General features: G+C 36.1%; 2 protein-coding genes across 5 annotated transcripts; both read right to left on the bottom strand.

The window, feature by feature from the left end:
• Positions 1-286: 286 nt before the first annotated feature.
• LOC113730782 (vacuolar protein-sorting-associated protein 33 homolog) lies at positions 287-10,030 on the bottom strand. Of its 4 annotated transcripts, XR_003458403.2 has the most exons (23): positions 9,871-10,029; positions 9,722-9,761; positions 9,521-9,601; positions 8,981-9,175; positions 8,790-8,900; positions 8,634-8,699; positions 8,424-8,531; positions 8,279-8,323; positions 7,561-7,617; positions 7,266-7,360; positions 6,786-6,837; positions 6,637-6,693; positions 5,862-5,924; positions 5,666-5,772; positions 4,842-4,964; positions 4,628-4,709; positions 4,467-4,537; positions 3,463-3,543; positions 2,258-2,315; positions 2,083-2,141; positions 1,658-1,751; positions 632-1,087; positions 287-519 (listed from the first exon to the last, which is right to left on the bottom strand). XR_003458403.2 is itself a non-coding variant. In XM_027255702.2 (22 exons), the coding sequence occupies exons 1-22, from the start codon at positions 9,921-9,923 to the stop codon at positions 998-1,000; spliced, it is 1,788 nt and encodes a 595-aa protein (XP_027111503.1). In that variant the 5' UTR covers positions 9,924-10,029; the 3' UTR covers positions 538-997. The 4 variants fall into 4 exon arrangements, 2 of the variants coding, with proteins under 2 accessions (XP_027111503.1, XP_071934851.1); XM_027255702.2 differs by lacking the exon at positions 287-519 and having other exon boundaries at positions 538-1,087; XM_072078750.1 differs by lacking the exon at positions 287-519 and having other exon boundaries at positions 538-1,087; positions 8,981-9,141; positions 9,871-9,991.
• Positions 10,031-12,467: 2,437 nt separating this feature from the next.
• LOC113730781 (glycerol-3-phosphate dehydrogenase SDP6, mitochondrial) lies at positions 12,468-18,323 on the bottom strand. Its single transcript, XM_027255701.2, has 6 exons — positions 17,827-18,323; positions 15,602-16,075; positions 14,734-15,065; positions 13,994-14,154; positions 13,471-13,729; positions 12,468-13,174 (listed from the first exon to the last, which is right to left on the bottom strand). The coding sequence occupies exons 1-6, from the start codon at positions 18,185-18,187 to the stop codon at positions 12,875-12,877; spliced, it is 1,887 nt and encodes a 628-aa protein (XP_027111502.2). The 5' UTR covers positions 18,188-18,323; the 3' UTR covers positions 12,468-12,874.
• Positions 18,324-19,662: the final 1,339 nt, after the last annotated feature.

Raw genomic sequence — 19,662 nt, 5'->3', positions numbered from 1 at the left:
TGATTTTCACCCTTATTTAATGAGTAAATCTTATATATACTGACAGTCTATATATTATCACGGTTAGATGCATGATACATTTGTAAAATTTGAGTTTCAAATTTAAATTCAAATTATGTATCATGCATTTAATGATAACAATCAGTACTTAGGTGGGTTTGTTTGGACAGCTGATTATTTTTCCAAATATATTTGCTTACATCATCATTACAATTTTCAATACACCTTTTTATATTCCCAATTATCTTTTTATCTCACATACATCACATCACATCACAAATAGTGCTACAGTAAAAATATCTCAAATAACTTACAACGGTTGACGGACTTTGTTAATGTTTACATATTGACGTTAGCAAAATTGATACAGTAAGTGTGTTTGTAGGGCAGGTGCAACGAACTCAATGTAAAACGGTCAACCCGTTACCCTCATTAGGTAAATGATCCCCTCATTAGAAGGGTTACCAACTTCATCCTCCAGAATTAGCTTGTCCAAAAGTAAAAGATGAAATCCAAAACCTAGTATGTAAAAAAGAATTTCAGCGAAACAAGCTCTTGTTTTACAAACATACGTCCATGTAGTCGAGAAATGGAGATTAATTAACTGTAGGTTCAAATCATAATTACTTACGAGGTGAAATACATCCGACCAATTCATACTACAAAGATATCCAGTCCAACAGACTCCATATCTTTTGCCAGCAAAAAATACAGACAGGCCGCCAGATGAGGTGGTGAATGAAATGACTCCAAATTTGGCACCATACTCCTGAAGTGCAAACCACCTGGCAAGCATTCCTAAAAAGGGCTAGAATTCATTTCTTTCTGTACAAACCCATTTACGATCCATTGTCAAAACGGACACCTCGCATACAAGTCAAACATCTGCTTAACAATCAAAAGGAAGCAAGCTGGCTATGATCTTCCGCGTGACAAGCAAGGAGCAGCCTCCTTCCTCTTCTGCAGCTCACTAACTGTCCAAAAGGATCTTTAAAAGTTATCCCAATTTCTCAACAAATGGTTCAATTAACGTTTGACCATTGATGATCTTCGTGGTTCCTATTATTAAGTCATATGCCATTCCCTCCTGCACGGTGAAAATTGCACGGATGCATTTAGCAATATTGACAAGATGACATGGACAAGATAACAGCAGCAGCAGATGCAATGGTGATCGAGACAAGAAGAAATTTAAGGTAAAGGTTGAAAACTGGAGACAAAGCAGGGCTATTTCATAGTTCTTTGCCTGCAAGGAAGCAGTATCATATAATGCAAGACAGCAAGAGAATGCACTTTTCCATTTTGTCCTTTGCTGCCTGAGAGTACAAAGAAGCACTGAAGGTTTTCCAAGGCCAAGGGTGGTTTGACCAAGGGAAATAGCACCACCAAGGGAGCACAAGCAGACGCTGTCTGGCGTATGGTTCACTGTCGTGAGACAGTTATGACAATGAACCATAACCTTCAGTGATTCACATTTGAAATTACTAGAAACATGAAATTAGTCAAATTGGCACTCCAATGAACAATACCCAAATAGTAGTACTAAAATATTCTTGCATTTTGATATACTGCAATGAGCACTAAAAGTAACTCATGATCTGTCAAACACTGAAAGAAAAAGTCATTTGAAACGTATGACTTGCAATTGAAAACATACCTGAGAGCTGAGGAAACGAAGAGCAGCGATTTCTGCAAACGTAACCCCTCCAACGAAAACAACAAGGACCAAAGAGCGCCTTCCATCTCCAACTCTGAAATTTCAATAGGTGTCAAAAAGAGAATTTGGTTCAACTCTTAGCTTTTGAAGCTCTTTGGCTCAAAATCCCAATCTCCAAACACAATTGGGAACAAATACAACTTTCATAATTCCAAACCTCTAATCAGATTCATTTAAAAGAGAGCATAAACAAAACCGAGAGAGGCAATATAGCATTAGAAACAGGAAGGAAATTTTTGTTGCTACCTAAACAATGCATTGCAACTCTAGACCAATGATCCTGCATTCGTACAGCATCACAGGATCCTTCTTCATATAGGAAGCAAACAATTATGACAATATCAATGTACTGCCCGAAAACTTACTTGGCTAAGTTGAGCACAGAACTGGAAAGATTGTCATATGAACCGCCAACATATCCACTCTGTTGATAAGATAAACCATAGTAAGAGTCTTGTGCAGCGTCCTTATCATAACAAGAACATGGAGTCTAGCAGTAAAAAGAATGACAAAGAAAGTCTAGGCGAACACAATACTGACTCTCTTGGTTTCTGTATGTGGTCCTGGCAGTAACTTCAGTACATCTTCAAGAGGGCGCCTGAAAATTTATTTCACCACAAGATTACAGAAAGCCACATCTCATACTACTTCAAATAAGTTATATCACTCAATAACGGAAAGAGGTTTGAGAAGGTAGAATATACAATGAATTCCTAAATAACTAAAGTTATGGTTTGCTCTTGATCCAGAAAGCAAACCTTGAAGATGAATAGAACACTCAATTCAAAATATTCGAAGCATCCAGTACAGTAAAGACCTGTTTGAAACTCTAATTTTACACAGTATTCAAAGACAAAGCATTTTAAAACTCTTTCAAAACTCAAGTAATAGAAAGATAAAAGTTTTTTTGGGGTCCTCAATTCGAATGAAAAACTAGAGCTAACAATTCCTTGAATAGCAACATCTTTTCTCAAAATATGTCAATCATTTATCTCATGGTTTTTAATTGACACTTCCACTGAAACTACATGGAGATACAAATTCTACTCTAATGCTTGATCTGAAATTCAAGAGGAACATCTGTGTTTAGACATGTTGTCTAAAACTATCTGTATTTAGACATGTTGCCTAAAATCAACTGTATTGAAAATAAAGGGGTTAGTGTTTACTTCATCCAAGCACCAATGAAACATATACAACAAAACTACTTTCCAAGAGAGGTTTTTCAACACCTGTAATAGCGAATACAGACATTAAATATGCATCAGATGTTGTAGAAGCAGCAGCTTCCACAGTTGAGAGTGACAATTGAAGTAAGAAGGACCAGATTGGCGGGCACTTATTGCAACTCCATAAGCAGCAAGCCAAGTCTAAATCTTCACTAGACCTTTTACCCCTAGTGAATCTTTTCTCTTCTGACCACATAGCTCTAAACCGTAAAAAAAAAATCCACTGAAGAAACTGGAGTTTTATTTTGTTCATTCCTTTTCTTCAGACTAATATACAGTCCACTTTTAGTTCTCTATATAATAGCAACTAAGATCCCCAAGAAAAATAGCTGCAAAGAAAATACGTTATGTTTGTATACCTACTTTCTTCCCTGCTCCCAACCCCCATTTTGGAGCCTTTGGATTTAGATGAGAAAACCATGTTTAGACTCGTATTCTTCCAACAAACAAGCCAAACAGCTAGATGCAAGAATTTGGCTTGTCAAATTGGTAACATGCTTCAAAAATGAATCTTACCATCCAGATCGGATTGCATGCTGAACAAGGCGAATACTGAGAGGTGCATATCCAGAGAAGACATAGGAGATATCATTGGGACTGTTATGTCAAAAGCATCACAAGTTAGCAACAACAAAGAGGAATGCAGAAACTTCTAGAAGTCAGTAAATAATTCTACAAATGGTTTAGCTAACAAACAATGCAGAATGACCTTTACAGATGCTTAGAAAAATTTTCCCACAAAAAAGTAAAGCACTTTATTGATCAGGCACTATACAGAACTGAAAGCCAAAAAAGAACTACATTCCCAAACAAAAGATTTAACCAAATTATAGATATGGTCAGACAGCATGCCCTTCTACATGCTATACCTATGACAGTTACATCTCTTCTTGGTTATCAGCAACTGCAATTTTCATTCTTTGTTGAGATCAAAAGTTTACCATTCTCTCCCAAAGAATGTCTTTCAAATTTAATCTTTCCCTGAACAATGAAATATCTTACTGGTTGGGTTATTGAGACTCTAGCTATTGATCTAATTCAACATATTATCTACCCACTAATTCCACTCTGCACAACCAGATGCTTTAAAACTGAAGTCAACTTAAATTTAAGAAAAATTCAAAAGAAGTCAGCCCACGAAAGATAGACCACTTAGATATCTGATGGACTTAACTGAATCATCAACATGGATTTTATTAACTGCTACCAAATTTGGCTAAATCACTACCCTTCTCCCCAAAAACTTATCTTTGCAAGATGGGAGCTATCAGTGGTCAGCTAAAGTTTCTAGGAGTTTCTCATGCTACAAACTTTTTCCTGGTGTACCACTAATAGAAAGAATAAATAATTTATATGCCACCATCGTTTCTGAAGGAGATGAAACATGATTTGGAAACTGGAGGTGTTTTCTGAGAAAATCCTTTTCGTCCTTTATCACCTACTACCGGAATATACTAAAACTTCTTTGATTGGAACAAATATAATCAGATATTGATCAATGACAGGAAATCAATCCCTACTTAGCTGTATCAGTATCCTCAACCACAAGATGCAAAGCGCGTTTGATCGTAATCCAGTTGCCTTTTGTCTCCTGCAAGGGATAAGATGAAAAGTTATACAACAATCAGGTCAATAATGCATACAACTGTGTTATGTGAAAGATATGATGTGCTATTCAGACCTGCTTCCTGAACAAACCAGCTTTTTCCAAATTATTCAGAGTTGCCATGTGCTCAAAACCATAGCTGTGAAGCAACTCTCTCCTAAAACAACAATATGGAGGTCAACAAGTTTTCAAAAGATACTGAAAACTCAGAGAAAAAATCATGAAATACCACATGTGAAATGCAAAATCAGACTAAACAGAAAATCAATTCATTCTGCCCTCCACTTGCCTCAAATAGTCAAAATTCCTTTTGGGCAGTCCTGAATTTGTTATTGAAAACAAGATCAGGAGACGCAGAACATTAACTAGAGGCTCCTGCTTGTGGATCATCTCTTCAATGTACTCGAAGCATCTGCATTAATGTCCACAATTAGTTTCTGCAGCCAAGTAGGTCATCAAGGGACAATGGACCATGTTTATGTGGAATCCATGCAAATTTATTTGATCATGGTTGAGGGCAAACGAAAACAGAGGTTATAAAAAGACAATGATGACAACACTAGTTTCCAAGGGAGGCAAAGGAGGTTTGGAGATCAGACTCACTGAGAATGTAATTTGGGAAAAGCACTGAGTGAACAGGGCATTTAAAGTGTCTGTGGAAATCAAGGTTAGAATATATACTACCATGTTTGGAAAATATATAGCAAATAAAAGAGGATAATTAATCCAAAATGCTTCAAACTTCAAATGCAAGCCCCCAAAGTTACCCGGAAAAAATGGGGGTCAAAGTAAATGATTTGGCAGTTGAGAAAGCAGGTGGAATATCTACACAACAGTAACCATGACAAGCAATCACGTTGGTAAAGTTAACTCGATAGAGAAAAGAAGAAAAATTTTGCAACCAGAACAAAACTGGACTCAGCTAGGTGTAAGTTACCCTGAAGATAAGCATTCCACATCAAATGAAGCTTATTATGTTAGTAAGCCACAGCAAGTTTAGCTCATATTAAATCTTCTGATTTAACAAAGTTTTATTAAGTAAAAGGGTCAGTTAAATGTACACTTCTCTGAGTTCACTTTAGAAGAATTAAAAGATAAAGAAATTGAGTTTACATGTCATAGCTCTCAGCCTCAACAATTGTATGTTCCATATCAAGACGCCCAAGAAATGAAGGTTTTGATGTAAAAGTTGACAAGTGCTGAGCAAGATTTATGTGCCGCTGAAACAATAGTTGACTGCACTTAGATCTGGAACTTGACAATTGAACCATCCAGAACGATAACTGCAGTTAATCCGTGAAGAGCTTACAGTAATTTCAGGCAACGAGTTCAGCTTTTTCACAAAGTCCTTCAATTCAGATACTGTTTGATTCTGTATGCAATGCAGCACCATGTCAGAGAATATTCTTAGTGTGTAGAGCAATATAAAGATCCTCACATTGGAGAAACAAGAATAACTTTTTTTTTGTTTTTTTTTTGGGGGGGGGGGGGGGGGGGAGGAAATAAGTATAATTAAGTTTGCTCAAACAATGGATCCACATGACAAAGCCATCCATGTAATTAAGAAGGAAAACCTGACTGTTCTTTTCGGCAATTCTTAGTGCCATGTAGAAGAAGATGCTCTAGGGCTTAGCAAAAAATATTTTACTTCATTATGATGAATCCACAATATTATACACTACTAGGTAGATATCACTTTACATTTTTTAAAATCTATTAGACATTCTCCCGTATATGTTCCTAATAACACTGGCTTCTGTCCCGAGCTTTGATGGGGAATTATTTTGTTGTTATTCTTTTAAAAACAAAAACAATATAGGAGAAAGCAGTATATAATAGGTAATCTGCCACCAGTAACCGTATAGACATGTAAACACTAAGCCTTTTTACCGACATGATCAGTCGAGTCTCCATTTTGAAAAATTCATCAGCAAGAGCACATGGAATTTGCACAACTACATGGAAGTATTTTGGACCATATGTTCTTTTGTACAAACTAGCCAATTTAATACTTAGTAACAAAACTGAACATAAAGTTGGTTTGGGGCTTAAAAAATGAGAAAACTACTTTAATGACCACATACAGTAGTTGTCATCTCTGTGTAGTCCTGTTTCATGGATGTTGCTTTTTGACGTAGAACCTGCAATCACACTGTGAATGCACATGAGAAAAATGATAAACTAATTAAACAGGATGTGAGCGGACATGAAAAAATGCTCAAAACAGGTCAACCTGGACAACAAATTCGAAGTTTAAGTCCCGTATCTCTTTGAACAGTTTGTCACTGGAGTAACAGCAGAAAAAGAATCAGTAAATGTTACAAAGCCAAGGCATGCAAGATATTTACATGTCGCACTGATGTATACTTGCGCACAGAACAACTAGACAAGAATTGAACCATCAATTAGAAGGGGAAAGTCTACAAATAGCCAGCCAGCAGGGAAGGCAAAAACCTTTCATCTTAGAAAAAAAAAAAGGCATAGACAAATTCAGAATTCTTCACAAAGAAAAAAACTCAATTGATTGTGAAATTGCTCAGAGGAAACCCAATTTTGCTTTGGCATGGAAGAGATGAAGAGCATTTTTTAAGATGTTTAGACAACAGGGATTGGAAGAGATAAGCATACAGCACAACAGATCATCACAAAGTAAAGAATAAGAATCGCAGGAAGATGAGAGAAGCTAAGTAGGGCATATATAGAACTAACATACGTTGAATTAAGGGGAACCTTCATTTTTTTTCCTTCTTGCTGAACACCCATAATAGATGAGTCTACTTCCACTGCACCATTATTGACACCAAGAAACTGCATGCAACCAGTAGAAAAGCTAAGCAATATATTGTAAGCCAAATACACAGGACACGGATCATATTAGCCAACTACCAAAAGAGAAAATTACATTTGATCCAGCAGGAATTGCAGTTATTGTAAAGTAGTACTCAGCAATGCAAATTAGTACGCAAATTTAGTTTATTAGTGTCCAATGAAGTTCTTTTGCATTTTACCTCATCCAGCAGCCCCTCGTATGTTAACTGAGAACACAAAGGAGTGATCATGTCTACCTGCAGCAGAAACAACAAATAGCAATCAGACTGAAGATATTTCTTAGCATTACAATTAAAATCCCAATACTCAAGCCTGAAACTAAGGCATGATAATAGATTGCTTAGTGCTAGTAGATTAAATTTTTCAGAGAACAAGCCTTCAAACCAAGTCCATGAATACCATGACTGGAGATGAGTAATCTTTGGTCCAAAGGAATAGCCTGCCTTTACCCAGGCTTTAATATCTCAAATTACAATATTTTGAAATGTAATTTCAAAATTTTGTGATGGACACGTGTACACTTTCAGCAACCCAGAATGGTCAACAGACACCTATGTACCTCCCCCTGATTGGAACAGTTCCCACCGTAGGTAGCTAGCCAGATGTTACAACCTCCTACTCTAGCTCATTCATGATGATTATAACAAAAAACAATTTACTTATTCGAGTGCATAATAACTCTCTGAGCATGAGGTGATGAACTACTATAAAGTTAATAGTAAATATAAAGATGTCATATGGAGAAACAGTCGTATATACATCAGTAATCTGGTCTAAGCTTGTACATAAATACACATACACCCTTTCACACATATAAACATATACACATATCTGTGCCCATCCATCTATCTATCTATGAAAGAGAGACAGAGAGAGACAGAGTGAATGAGTGAATACCTCTCTGTCTAGGAGGATCAGAGTATTGATTTCTGGCATGCCAGCCTGCAGCAAGAAGAAAAGATCCTTTAAATTGCCAATAAACAACATAGAAGATTCTCAAATCAAACAAATATAAAAAGCCTATAAGTTGAAGCATAAGTACATCTGATGCGTTAACAGGTTCTTCAATTTGCATGCGATTCAAAATGTCTGCAACACGTGCAGATGCTTTCCCTTTGGCCCTAATATTTGGTATCACTCCAAAAGTAGACTGCATTCATCCAGTAAAAGAAGGCTATCAGAAAACATGGGCAAACCGAGGAAGTGAATAAACTGATTTTGACTAGTAGGATAAGAAACAGAAGAAATGGACCTCTAGTTTGTGGAGAGCCTTTGCAATGTGCCAGAGAGAGGTCGTGTCTCCATCCGCCAAATGATCCTATCAGGCAAAGCTAACCTGCTCTTAGATATGTCCCTTTCCAAGATGTACAGAACACTTTTTCTAAAGCAAAAGTACAAGCAGACTTACTTTATAAGCAAGGTCGAGCTCAAACGCTATTACATCCTCATCTATTGGCATTAGATACAATGGGTACTCACCTATAGTCAACAAGTCATAAACTTTCTCCTCCTCTAGTATCTAAGCAAACATAAACATCATAATCAATTCAGCAAACAAGTAAAGACGCATTAACAAACTTAATTGGAAAGGGAGCTTACTTTCTCACACACAACAGTACGACGAGGAACAAAGTAAACAAAATACTCTCTTTGAAGACCCTTTGAAGTATCATCACGAATTTGTGAGGAAATTAATTTCATCAAGTCAAGTTGGCTGTGGACCAGGTAAACGACCTTGGTGCAATCAGTTTGAATTGGTTCTGCAGTAAGATGACGCAATTCAGCCCCATGTTCCTGTTGTACATATCAAAACACCTTTAAAATTGACTAATTTCAGAAAAACTCTCACTCGCTAGTCCACACATTGAGAAGCCACGCTTCATTACTACAATTCAGATAACAGTTTTTGCTCCGATCAAGGTTACACCCAAAATTAAGCAAAAATGTTCTTATGTTTTTTCAGTAAACTGAACGATAAATCTTCGAGAAAACGCACAAAAGAATACATTGATTACCCATAACTCAGACAATCTTACTAAATAAAAAACTCAATTAGCGAGCTGAAAATGTATAATGATAGAAATCACAACTGGCTGGGGCCAAAAATGTATTAACAAAAAAGAATTAAAGGGGAATTGCCTTGAGTAGTGAGCTCTGGACGATCAATGAAAGCGAACCACCAAGCTTGGGATCGATAGCTAAACATTTCTTTCCTCGAATCTACCAATAAAAAAAATCACCACAAAAATGAAAAATATTGAATTGTTCGAATTATTTTACAAATTAATTCAACTGTCACCCAGAGGGAAAAAAAAGAGTAAACTGAAGTATGTAACTTACATTTTTCAGGATAGTAAGAAGTTCTTTCTGAGACTGATCTCTGAATTTCACCCAGAAAAAAAGAAAACAGAGAAGCAAGATTAATTCTTGAGTAAATGAGTAGTTGAAGCAATTTAAATATACATTAACACAATTGATAATTAACAAACCTAATTGCAGTGAGATTAATGGGAGCATTGTCTAAATTGGGAATTTGCGCCATAATTTTTCCCTCTCCTGATCTTCGCGTTTGATAATTTTGTGAGAGCTTGCTAGAACGAAAGTGGAGATTTAAAAGGGCTATTAGCGTCGGCTCTTTTATGGGCTTGGCTAGTTAGCAACTATGAGGTAAAGCCCCAGAAAGGCCCAATGTTTCAGCTTGTAATGCCAGCCTTGATTTCATCAGCCCAATAGAAGGCTGACGGGTGTACATGTTTCGGCTTTGACCACTCCTAATGTTCAATTTGGGGTTGACTACTCCTAAGATCCACCAGATACTGTTAATTCGATCTAGCCATTCGATGTGATGGGTGCAATTCGCTATCTAATCTTGTAAATTTGGTTTCAGCCTCTCTTGACCTAAAAAAAAATGGTTAAGATATATTTAAATGTTATATTTTTTAAAATATAAGATTAATTAGAAAAATAAATAAATATAAGGGAAGGTAGACAATATTAAATAAAGAAAGTATATAAATGTAATGGAGAAAAATAATTATAAGTATATGTATATATATGGTAGGTCAAGTGAATACTAAATGTGTGTGTAAAAAAATCCAAAATACAATAGAGTTTTAAAAAACGCTTAAGATAAGCATTTTTCCTTTTTCACAAGTCAAATGTTTTCCTTTTTTTTGTGTTTCTTTTGGTGGTAACAAGATATATTAGACAAACTGCAGAGATCCACAAGAAACAATGGCTCCAATTTTATCGCATTTTCTAGTTCCCAAAAAAATAATAATAAGCACCTTGCTGGGATGTAATTTTTGTTGGATAAAAATATAGTAAAAATATAAATAGGTCATTAAAAGACATGTCAAAGAATATCTCAAAAACATGAAAGTGTTACTAGGAGTATTCATGAATCGGGTAACCAATCCATTTGTAATTTTGCTGACCCTAAGTGTATGTAGCGGTTTAGCAAAATTGTATTTCATATCCTAAACCTGTATAATCGGTGAACCTATAGTAGGGGTGGCAATCGGGTCCGTTTCGGGTTGGCGGGTCGGGTTGAGATTCGGATATAACAGAAAACCCGCTGACTCGAACCTGACCCACCAATCCGAAACGGGTCAGAATACTTGACACGAATACGAAAATTTTGGGTTGGCAGGTTGGCGGGTTGATCCGAAATGACCCGAAACTTAATTTTAATTTATTAATTTACCATTGTAATTTCTAATAAAATTAATTTCGTACAAGACTAATTACATAATTAAGTAATAAAAATTTAAATAAATAATCCCAAACCAAATCTAAAATAAATAAAAACACCGTAAAAGTGTTTTATCCCAAATAAAATATAAAATAAATTAAAACAGTATAAAAGTAAAAAATAATATAATACATTATTTATCCAAATATAATAATTTCAACTTCACACAAGTTAAATAAATTCATTTATGATTAAGTGATTAATGCCTTTGGAAAAAAAGAATAACTTAGTTTAGTTAGATAAAATAATTTTTATGTTTATTAAATTATTTTTAATTCGTAAACGAGTTATCGGGTCATATCAGGCCACCCACGGATTAACCCGAATTCGACCCGTTTTTTTTTCGGGTCCATCGGGTTCGACCCGATTCTAACCCAAACCCACAAAACCTCAACCCAAACCCATTAATTTCGTATTAGGTTCGTTTCGTGTTTTCAGGTCGTGTCAGAAATTATCACCCCTATAGATAGGTTCGGGTATGTAGGGTAACCTATATCCCTTATGCTTATGAGAAAAAAAAAAATAGATTAACAAGCATAATGATACAATACATGGAATTATTTCTGTTTAAGGCCAACTCATTCAAGCTTTTTATGTTTATTATCCTTCCATGACAAATGTCTTCATTGATGGAATTAGAAAACAAATTGCGTTCTTTCCATTTTTTTCTTACAAAAAAGAAAAAGAGAGAACAAGATGAAATCTTTTTTGATATACAAATCCTGATTACTCTTGAAGGATAGTGATTCATATGTTTAGATGAACACGATACATGTGTAACATATGCATGCGTATAGGATGAAGACACGAACATAACATTCAAAGGAAAAATAGTTTATGTAGAAGTTACATATACACTAGAAAATTGACGTGAAATGAGTCATTCAACCCTTATTCGAAATCATGTATTTAAAGTGATAATAACCATAAAAAAATCATCTTCCTAGATTTCTACTACTAATTAAAAAATGACGAGGTCACTAGCATAAACTACATGATAAAATAATACTCCTATAAGAAATACACCAACAAAATGATGATAACTGACTAATAGGGTGAAGAAGGCAACAATGGTTAGCAGCCAAAAGGAGTAAAGAAGGATTAGAGTCAACTGATTAACTTTCATATAAGTTGTAAAAAGGATATAAATATATCCTTGGCGAATGGCCCAAAGAGCCAAAAGGAGAGGCTGCCTCATTTTCTTTTTCAAGAAAATGCTCTAAACACTTGACTCCACCATACATATTTCAACGAGAATCTTAATCAGAAAAGCCATTAAGGTACCAATCCATGGCTAAGTAGTACTAGTCCAGAAGCAATGCCAGCACTGTGTGTGGGGTAAATTTTGTGTCTGTCGAATATTATATAGATGACTTTCAGAGATCAGCAAACACTGAAGTCTAGAACCACAAGTGTCTTCACTGCATACATCTTGCACAAACAGATGACATCCAAAAGAAGGATTATTTAGGCTCATTTGTCTTCCCAGTAGACATCTTGCACAAAAAGAGTAAAGATATCCAAATTTGGATGTTATCCAAATTAGTATCGTATATATATGGATGACATCCAAATTGATATTATTTCGGCTGATGGCTGATGAGAGATGGGGCAATCAACCGTTCATGCAGAACTGAAAAGCTACACCTACGTTGTACAAGTCATTGTTGCCCTGAAGCAGTTGCTTGACAAAAGAGGAGGTTAGCAACTCTTTCGGGATCTACATTTACGACTCCTTGCTATTTGTGTTTCCCATCATGGAACTGAGCATTCTTTGATGATTTGAAGGTTTCTAAAAATTCTCTACCCTTCTTTAGTTCTTCTTTCTGCCTTGATTTGTCCCATTTGTGCTCAGCAGCCAGAATCTCAATCACGCGGGGTAGAGCCCGATTTGCAGCATCTGTGTCAAGGAAAGCTAGCCGAGATCTTCTGGCAATAAAATCCACAGCAGATTCACAGTATTCGTTTCGAGCACAATATGCTACTTCTGCTTCCAGAAACGGGTATCCATGGGCAAGTCGCTTCCCCAGGTTCTCATTCTTGATTTTTTTTTTAAAAAAAATCAAGTAAAAACTCAATCAGAATCAAATGACAAGTACAAATCCCCCGCTCCCCATGAGATAGTTGCACATGAATATTCAAATAAGATTTCTTTGAAAAGAAAAAAAAGCAAGGAAATGGAGATAACCAGACTTGCTAGGAATATGTAAATGTAGAAGCTATAAATGAACTCCAGGGAATTAAATCTATCAAAATGCCTTAGTATAAATTGCAAAAGATTGTTGAATCATAGAAATAATTGCACAAACAAATAAAAAGAGTTAAACTAGTATACCTGAGCTATTGCAGCCACTCGTTCGGCTAGAGTACCATACGCATGAGATAAATGCTTTGCTGAAGCAGTATCCATCACTCCTGGAACAACATTTCCACGATATGTCCTTTTCATGCGCACATACTGTTGCGCTAGTATGGTGAAAGACGCGGGTTCCCACCCATCGGCACCTACGAGTTGTATGTTGTATGTTAAGCATTTGTTGGTTGGGTTCAATTTCCCAGACTTTATGGCAGCATCAAGAGCATCTTCTGCCATGCTGAAACAGAAAAAAAAAAATACTTGTCCACAATGCTGGAAAAAAAAAAAAAAAGAAGCAAGCACTGAGGCATAAATGTAAGAAAAATGTTGATTCTGCTTACTAACATCTCCACCCCAAGAATCTTATCAAGAGAAACTCAGAAGATAGCTAACCACTAGAATATACTTGACACAATAAGTGAGCTCAGGTGTGAATGCCAAGAAGTGAGGATATGAAAGGTATGCTTCTAATTCAGTAAACCAAAAAGAAAAAAAAAAATACCTTCTATATGTAGTCCATTTACCACCGGTAATTGTTACCAAACCAGGGTAGTCTTCAGAAACAACATGATCACGGGAAATGCTCTCTGTGTTCTTTGCTTTAGGATCCATTGCCAATGGACGAATACCACTCCAAGCAGAAAGTACATCTGTGCGCCGAACCTAGTTTTCTGACAAACTTTTAGTCCCCACAAGATATTATGCAAATATAACATTAAGGAAAAAAGAAAGAACACACTTCAAAACCACATGAAACCATTTACAAGAGACCTAAAAGAACAAGAAGAGTTCACAACACAATCGAATATTAGCTAATTAACTGGTTTTACTATGGCAGATTCATCACATGCAACTTGCGCTCATCAGCCTTTTCCTGATCCCCAAATTTCTTGAAACCAAAACGCTAACATCAAATGCAAGCAAAAACTCAACAAAATGTTAAACTAAGTCTAGTAGTTTTAGACTAGACCAAACAATGCCTCAAACTAGCTTACAGTAGTCAATATGCTGTACAAGAACTAAGAACCTGATATTTAAAGCATTCTGCAACTTTATAATCCATACAAATGTTGAAGATAACCCAATGAAATACCAGCAGTGAATAACACTTTGGATTTCATCTAATCAAATAAATTAAAAGGTCCTCTAAGGCTAATGACAGATTATGCATTGAATCATATATAAGTTAGGTGACTGAGATTCAGCACTCAATACGAAATCAAGTTAGGCAAACCAACAAACCTTGACATTCAGATAACCAGATATAGCATCCAATATGAATTCAATCTCATTCTCATGAGGCTCTGGTAGCATTGTAATGGAGGTGTTTGAATCTGTAGTACCAGCAACTGTTCTCCCCAACCATGGGAGCATGAAGACAACACGACCATCCTTAGTTTTTGGAACTATGAGGCCCATTCCTTCAGGTGAATAGTAATCAGGTAGCACAATATGCACACCACTACTAGGAATGATCATTGGTTTTGCCTTTTTGTCAGCCATTTGCCGCACAGAATCACAAAATGGTCCAGCAGCATTGACAACTACTTTTGCATATGTATCAAACTCCTTGCCTGCACACTTTAAAAAGTAAGATCTCTAAGAGCAAGTCGATGACATTGGCTAATTGGTACAGGATGAAAATATTGAGACCTGAGAGTACACAGAGGAATGAGTACAAGAGGGGAAGGAAATTTAAAAAAAAAAATTAGTAAATGCAATGAGAAAAATATGCTTTTTTATGTTTTACACAATGGGTTAAGAGAGAGAGTTGGATTATGAACCAGTGTTTTTACTCAAATAAGTAGTCTCATGAACTGCAACTCATAAAGAAACACAATTTACAAGGAAAACCGTACAATGCTGAGATGCTGTAAGCGAAAATGATAGACTCAAAATTCTACACCAGACTCAATCCAGTTGAAATACAAACACATTGTACACAGTACACTGCTCCAAAATGCACTGTTGGAAAGGAAATTAAAAATTCTACACCAGCCTGAATCCAGTTGAAATATAAACACATTGTACACACTACACTGCTCTAAAATGCACTGTTGGAAAGGAAAGTAAAATAACAAAGCAAGAGGTAGTGTAATTCTCATTGTACCAGATAAGTTATTGCGAATGCGTGCACCGATTATGCGGCCAGTAACATCATCCTTGAGAAGTGATACTACTTCTGCATGATTAAGCACAGCTGCCCCAGCTAAAGCAGCAGAACATGCTATTGCAACATTGAGTCTCGAGTCATTCATTTGTCCATCATAATAAACCACCGTGCCCTTCAAAGTTTTCTCTTTACCATTCCTTGCTAGAGTAGGAAATAGTTCTAGAGACTCCTGAGCAGAATAATATCTGGATACGTGTAGCAGGTGGCGTCCAGCAACCAGATCATACATTTTCAAGCCCATCCAGTAGTAGATCACCTCAAACCAGTCAAAACACGGCGTCATGCATGGCAAAGCATGGCAGAGGTGGGGAGCATTGTCAATAACCTGTTTGCGCGCCTCAAGTGCATGAAAAACCAACTTTAACTGCCCATAATCCAAGTTAAAAACAGCTTTCTCCAAATAGCGAACTCCTGTAAAAGATACTTCTAATAAGCACCAAGGCTTAAATGCAAAAAATGTGCAATAATGCCCTGTTGATTCTAAAGTATAATAACAGAACAACAAGAAAGTGGGGTTTTTTGGAAAAAAGTTGTATAATATGTTCTAAACTCGTTAGAGTCCATTATGAGCTGCCATCATACATGATCAATGAATTTTTTCAAAACCTGGGAGATTGGTACAGGACAAATTGGGTGGAATTAAATCTGAAGAGTCATAAGCACCAACAAAGGAATATCAACTATGAGATGATTGCAATGATCGACATAGACTACTTAACTTACCAGTTACTATCAATAGAATGATATCATGCTCATGCTAGCCAATAATATCAAGACAGATGAGCAAATTTTCATAAGGTTTGTCAAAATTGTGCTTTGACCTGCAAGTAGCAAACATTTCCCATTTTGAAAAATCCAATGATTGAACTCGTGAGCTTCTAAAGTTCTTTAAACTTGAAATTTCTTGAATGATACTACAGTTAATGAACGCCTATGCTTGAAATATCGAAGTCCACTCACATCACATCTAGACCATGATGATAATTTCTGTACTCAAACTTAGATGGGCAGATCTAATAACCGTGAGATCATCATATGCTGGACAATTTGTAGCAACACATGAATTTAGGATGAAGACCTTCCAGTGCTTTGAAACTTAATGCATTCACCAATTCAGTTAAAAGCAATCTTATAAACACAAATATCACCAATTTCACTCAGATGAAATGCCCCTTCCCCTAAATATATGACAAAAAAGGGAAGTTCTGTGCCCACCCTCGATCATCCACCTTTTATATGTTGCTTCATTTACTGCATATGCTTAAACTGGCTCCGCATTTCAAACTAAGCTTAAACTGCAGACAACTATAATATAAACTCCAACCATAGCTCCCAACTATACTAAAAGACATTCTACATCTAGATTCAAGGTTCCCAAATATACTGAAAGATAGCATATCACATCAAGCACACTCACCACACAACTGTCTTGGCACTAAATCTTGGCAAAAATTGTCCTGTCTATAGCCACCTGGAACACTCTTTTTTTTTTTTTTTTTACCTTTACTTTTCTTTGTGATCATTGCAAGGTGGTCACAAGGAGTCGAACTCCTGACATCCTGCACAATGGAGCACGCATAAAATGCCGAGCTACTAAATTTCTCTTTTCTTTATCTATCTTTTCATCTTCACTGCTCTCTCAATGACCTTATGCCAATACACAGAAGCAAAAGATACTGCAAAAGTTTCTAATCACTCCTGACCTTCTGCATGATAGAGTAAGGTAGTAGACATCAACCACCAACTTTTAATGTTACCTCTATCTATTCTATCTTCAACACTATTACCTAAGCGACTAAATCCCAATACCTCAAGAGCAAAAAGATCAAGCCTTTCTGACCATATCTAGCAATTGAGCACAAAAAAGCTTATTTCCCGCATGCCACATGCATAGAAAGGAGATTTCAACGATGAATAAATACTATGCGTCCTTAACGATATATATCATTAATCGTATTCCAAAAGATCAATCATTTTTTAGCAATTTATCTATATATAGTCAAATACTATGCGTCCTTGCCAATATATATCATTATCTGTAACCCAAAAGATCAATAAATTTTTAGAAATTTAACCATATTTAGTCATTTTGCCAGACTTACCAACGATTCGTCTGAACATTACTGAATAACTGTGCACTTATTTAAATTTGAAATTCTAACCTCCATGAACTAATTTAGTAGACCTTGAAGAAGTCCCAGAGGAGAAGTCTTCGCGCTCGACAAGCCCAACACGAAGGCCACGCGTGGCAGCGTCGAGGGCGACGCCGGAGCCGGTGGCACCACCACCAACAACCAGTACGTCAAGAGGGTTGGCTAAACTGGCGCCCATAAGAGCTGATTCCTGAACGGCTCGGCTGGGGATGACGGCAAATGGGTCTGCAATTTTCTGCTTTACAATCTGTAAAGCAGAACCACCACCTCTGTCGTTCACGGATATTGAGGGGTCACGGAGAATAGTATATGCACCACCGGCTGCGAGGGCGACGGTTCCCAGCCGGCGGAGACGAATGGAAGTGGCCATAGAAAGTAGAAAGTGGCGGTGGTGGGACTAATTGGAGGGCCGGAGGAATGGAGTCAGTATTTTGTTTTCTGATGGAGCGGAGGAATGGAAGTTTGATTCGAAGGATCGATTCGGTTTACATATTTTGCATTGGAATTCGAAAAGTGCTTTGGATCCTTGTAAGATGAATATTATATTGCCAGAAATGACACTTCATTCATTTTTCTTCAAAAAGAGATTCAAAAAAGTAAAAATAAATGAATGAAATATACCGGAACTTGGAATATTATATTGCCCCTGTGAATAAATAATTTTTGTATGAATTAATTTTATATACACTGTTAATGTATTAGAAGGGAATGTCCGTGCAATCCGCAGGTGTTTGGTGCCTGTGAAGGCTGTGATTAGAAGAGAGGGTTTTTCTATTTAACAAATAATAGTACATTCTGAAAAGAAATGGTTATAGACATAACAAAACTAATAATACATTATAATTGCAGCACACACTCGTACACTTTACTTTATCAATACTTTTACAATTTTACCATTCCAAAAAGGTCCCTATAGAAGTCAGTTGAAAATCGTCGAAGAGCAGATATAAGTTGTTTCAGACAAAGGAATATCCTCCAACGATTAGTTATAACAATATGTTAATTGCACAACGTGTTAATATGTCTTTGTGTTAATTGCACAACAAAAGTCACACATCAATTAAACGTGTCTATAACACCATTTCAGTAATTATACCAACGCATAAATTTATATGAATTGTACTCAATGCAAAAACGGTTGTAAAATAATTTCATATTTCAGAAATATCTAGATGTTTCCATAAATCAAAACTTTAAATGTACAAAAAATGAAGGCAATTTGTTAAATATACCTAAACACATGCTGCCCTTAGTTGTACCAAAAACTTTTAAAAAATTACATAACATTTCACATTTCCAAAAATCTCTTATCCATACGATTGAAATTCAAAACTCCTTTGACCGCAACTCATTTTTAAATAATATAAGGATACAATTTTGTTAAATTTCTCATATTCTTTTATCTTCAAGGAATAAATTCAAGAAAAAAGGTGAATATTTGAAACCGATATTGAATAGTAAAACTCAAGATATCTAACACTTTACTGGACAAAAAAGGACAAAAATTGATACAACTAGTAAAATTATAACTAAATTAATGATTAGTTTACACCTTGATGCACCATATCCAGTCAGTCACTTGGGCGGGCTGAATGTGGTGAAGCACCATTTCAAAGAATTAGATGTGTTAACGGAACGAATTGATTAGTAATTCACATTTGATAACCTTTTTCCAAAGGAAAAGCAAACGAAATATTCAATAAACGGCTAATTTATAAAGAAACACAAATTAGTGCCATATGAGCGTAGATGCAAGGGAGAAGGTAATTGATTTTGCAATTCTTTAATTTTTTTTTCTGATTGGACTGTCAGAGAGTGCAATGAAACTAATTGGAGGACAGTTGA

The sequence above is a fragment of the Coffea arabica genome, chromosome 2e, assembly GCF_036785885.1.
Source record: "Coffea arabica cultivar ET-39 chromosome 2e, Coffea Arabica ET-39 HiFi, whole genome shotgun sequence".
Taxonomy (NCBI): Eukaryota; Viridiplantae; Streptophyta; class Magnoliopsida; order Gentianales; family Rubiaceae; genus Coffea; species Coffea arabica.
Note: the sequence above shows the minus strand (reverse complement) of the source record. Positions and strands in the feature narration are given on the sequence as shown.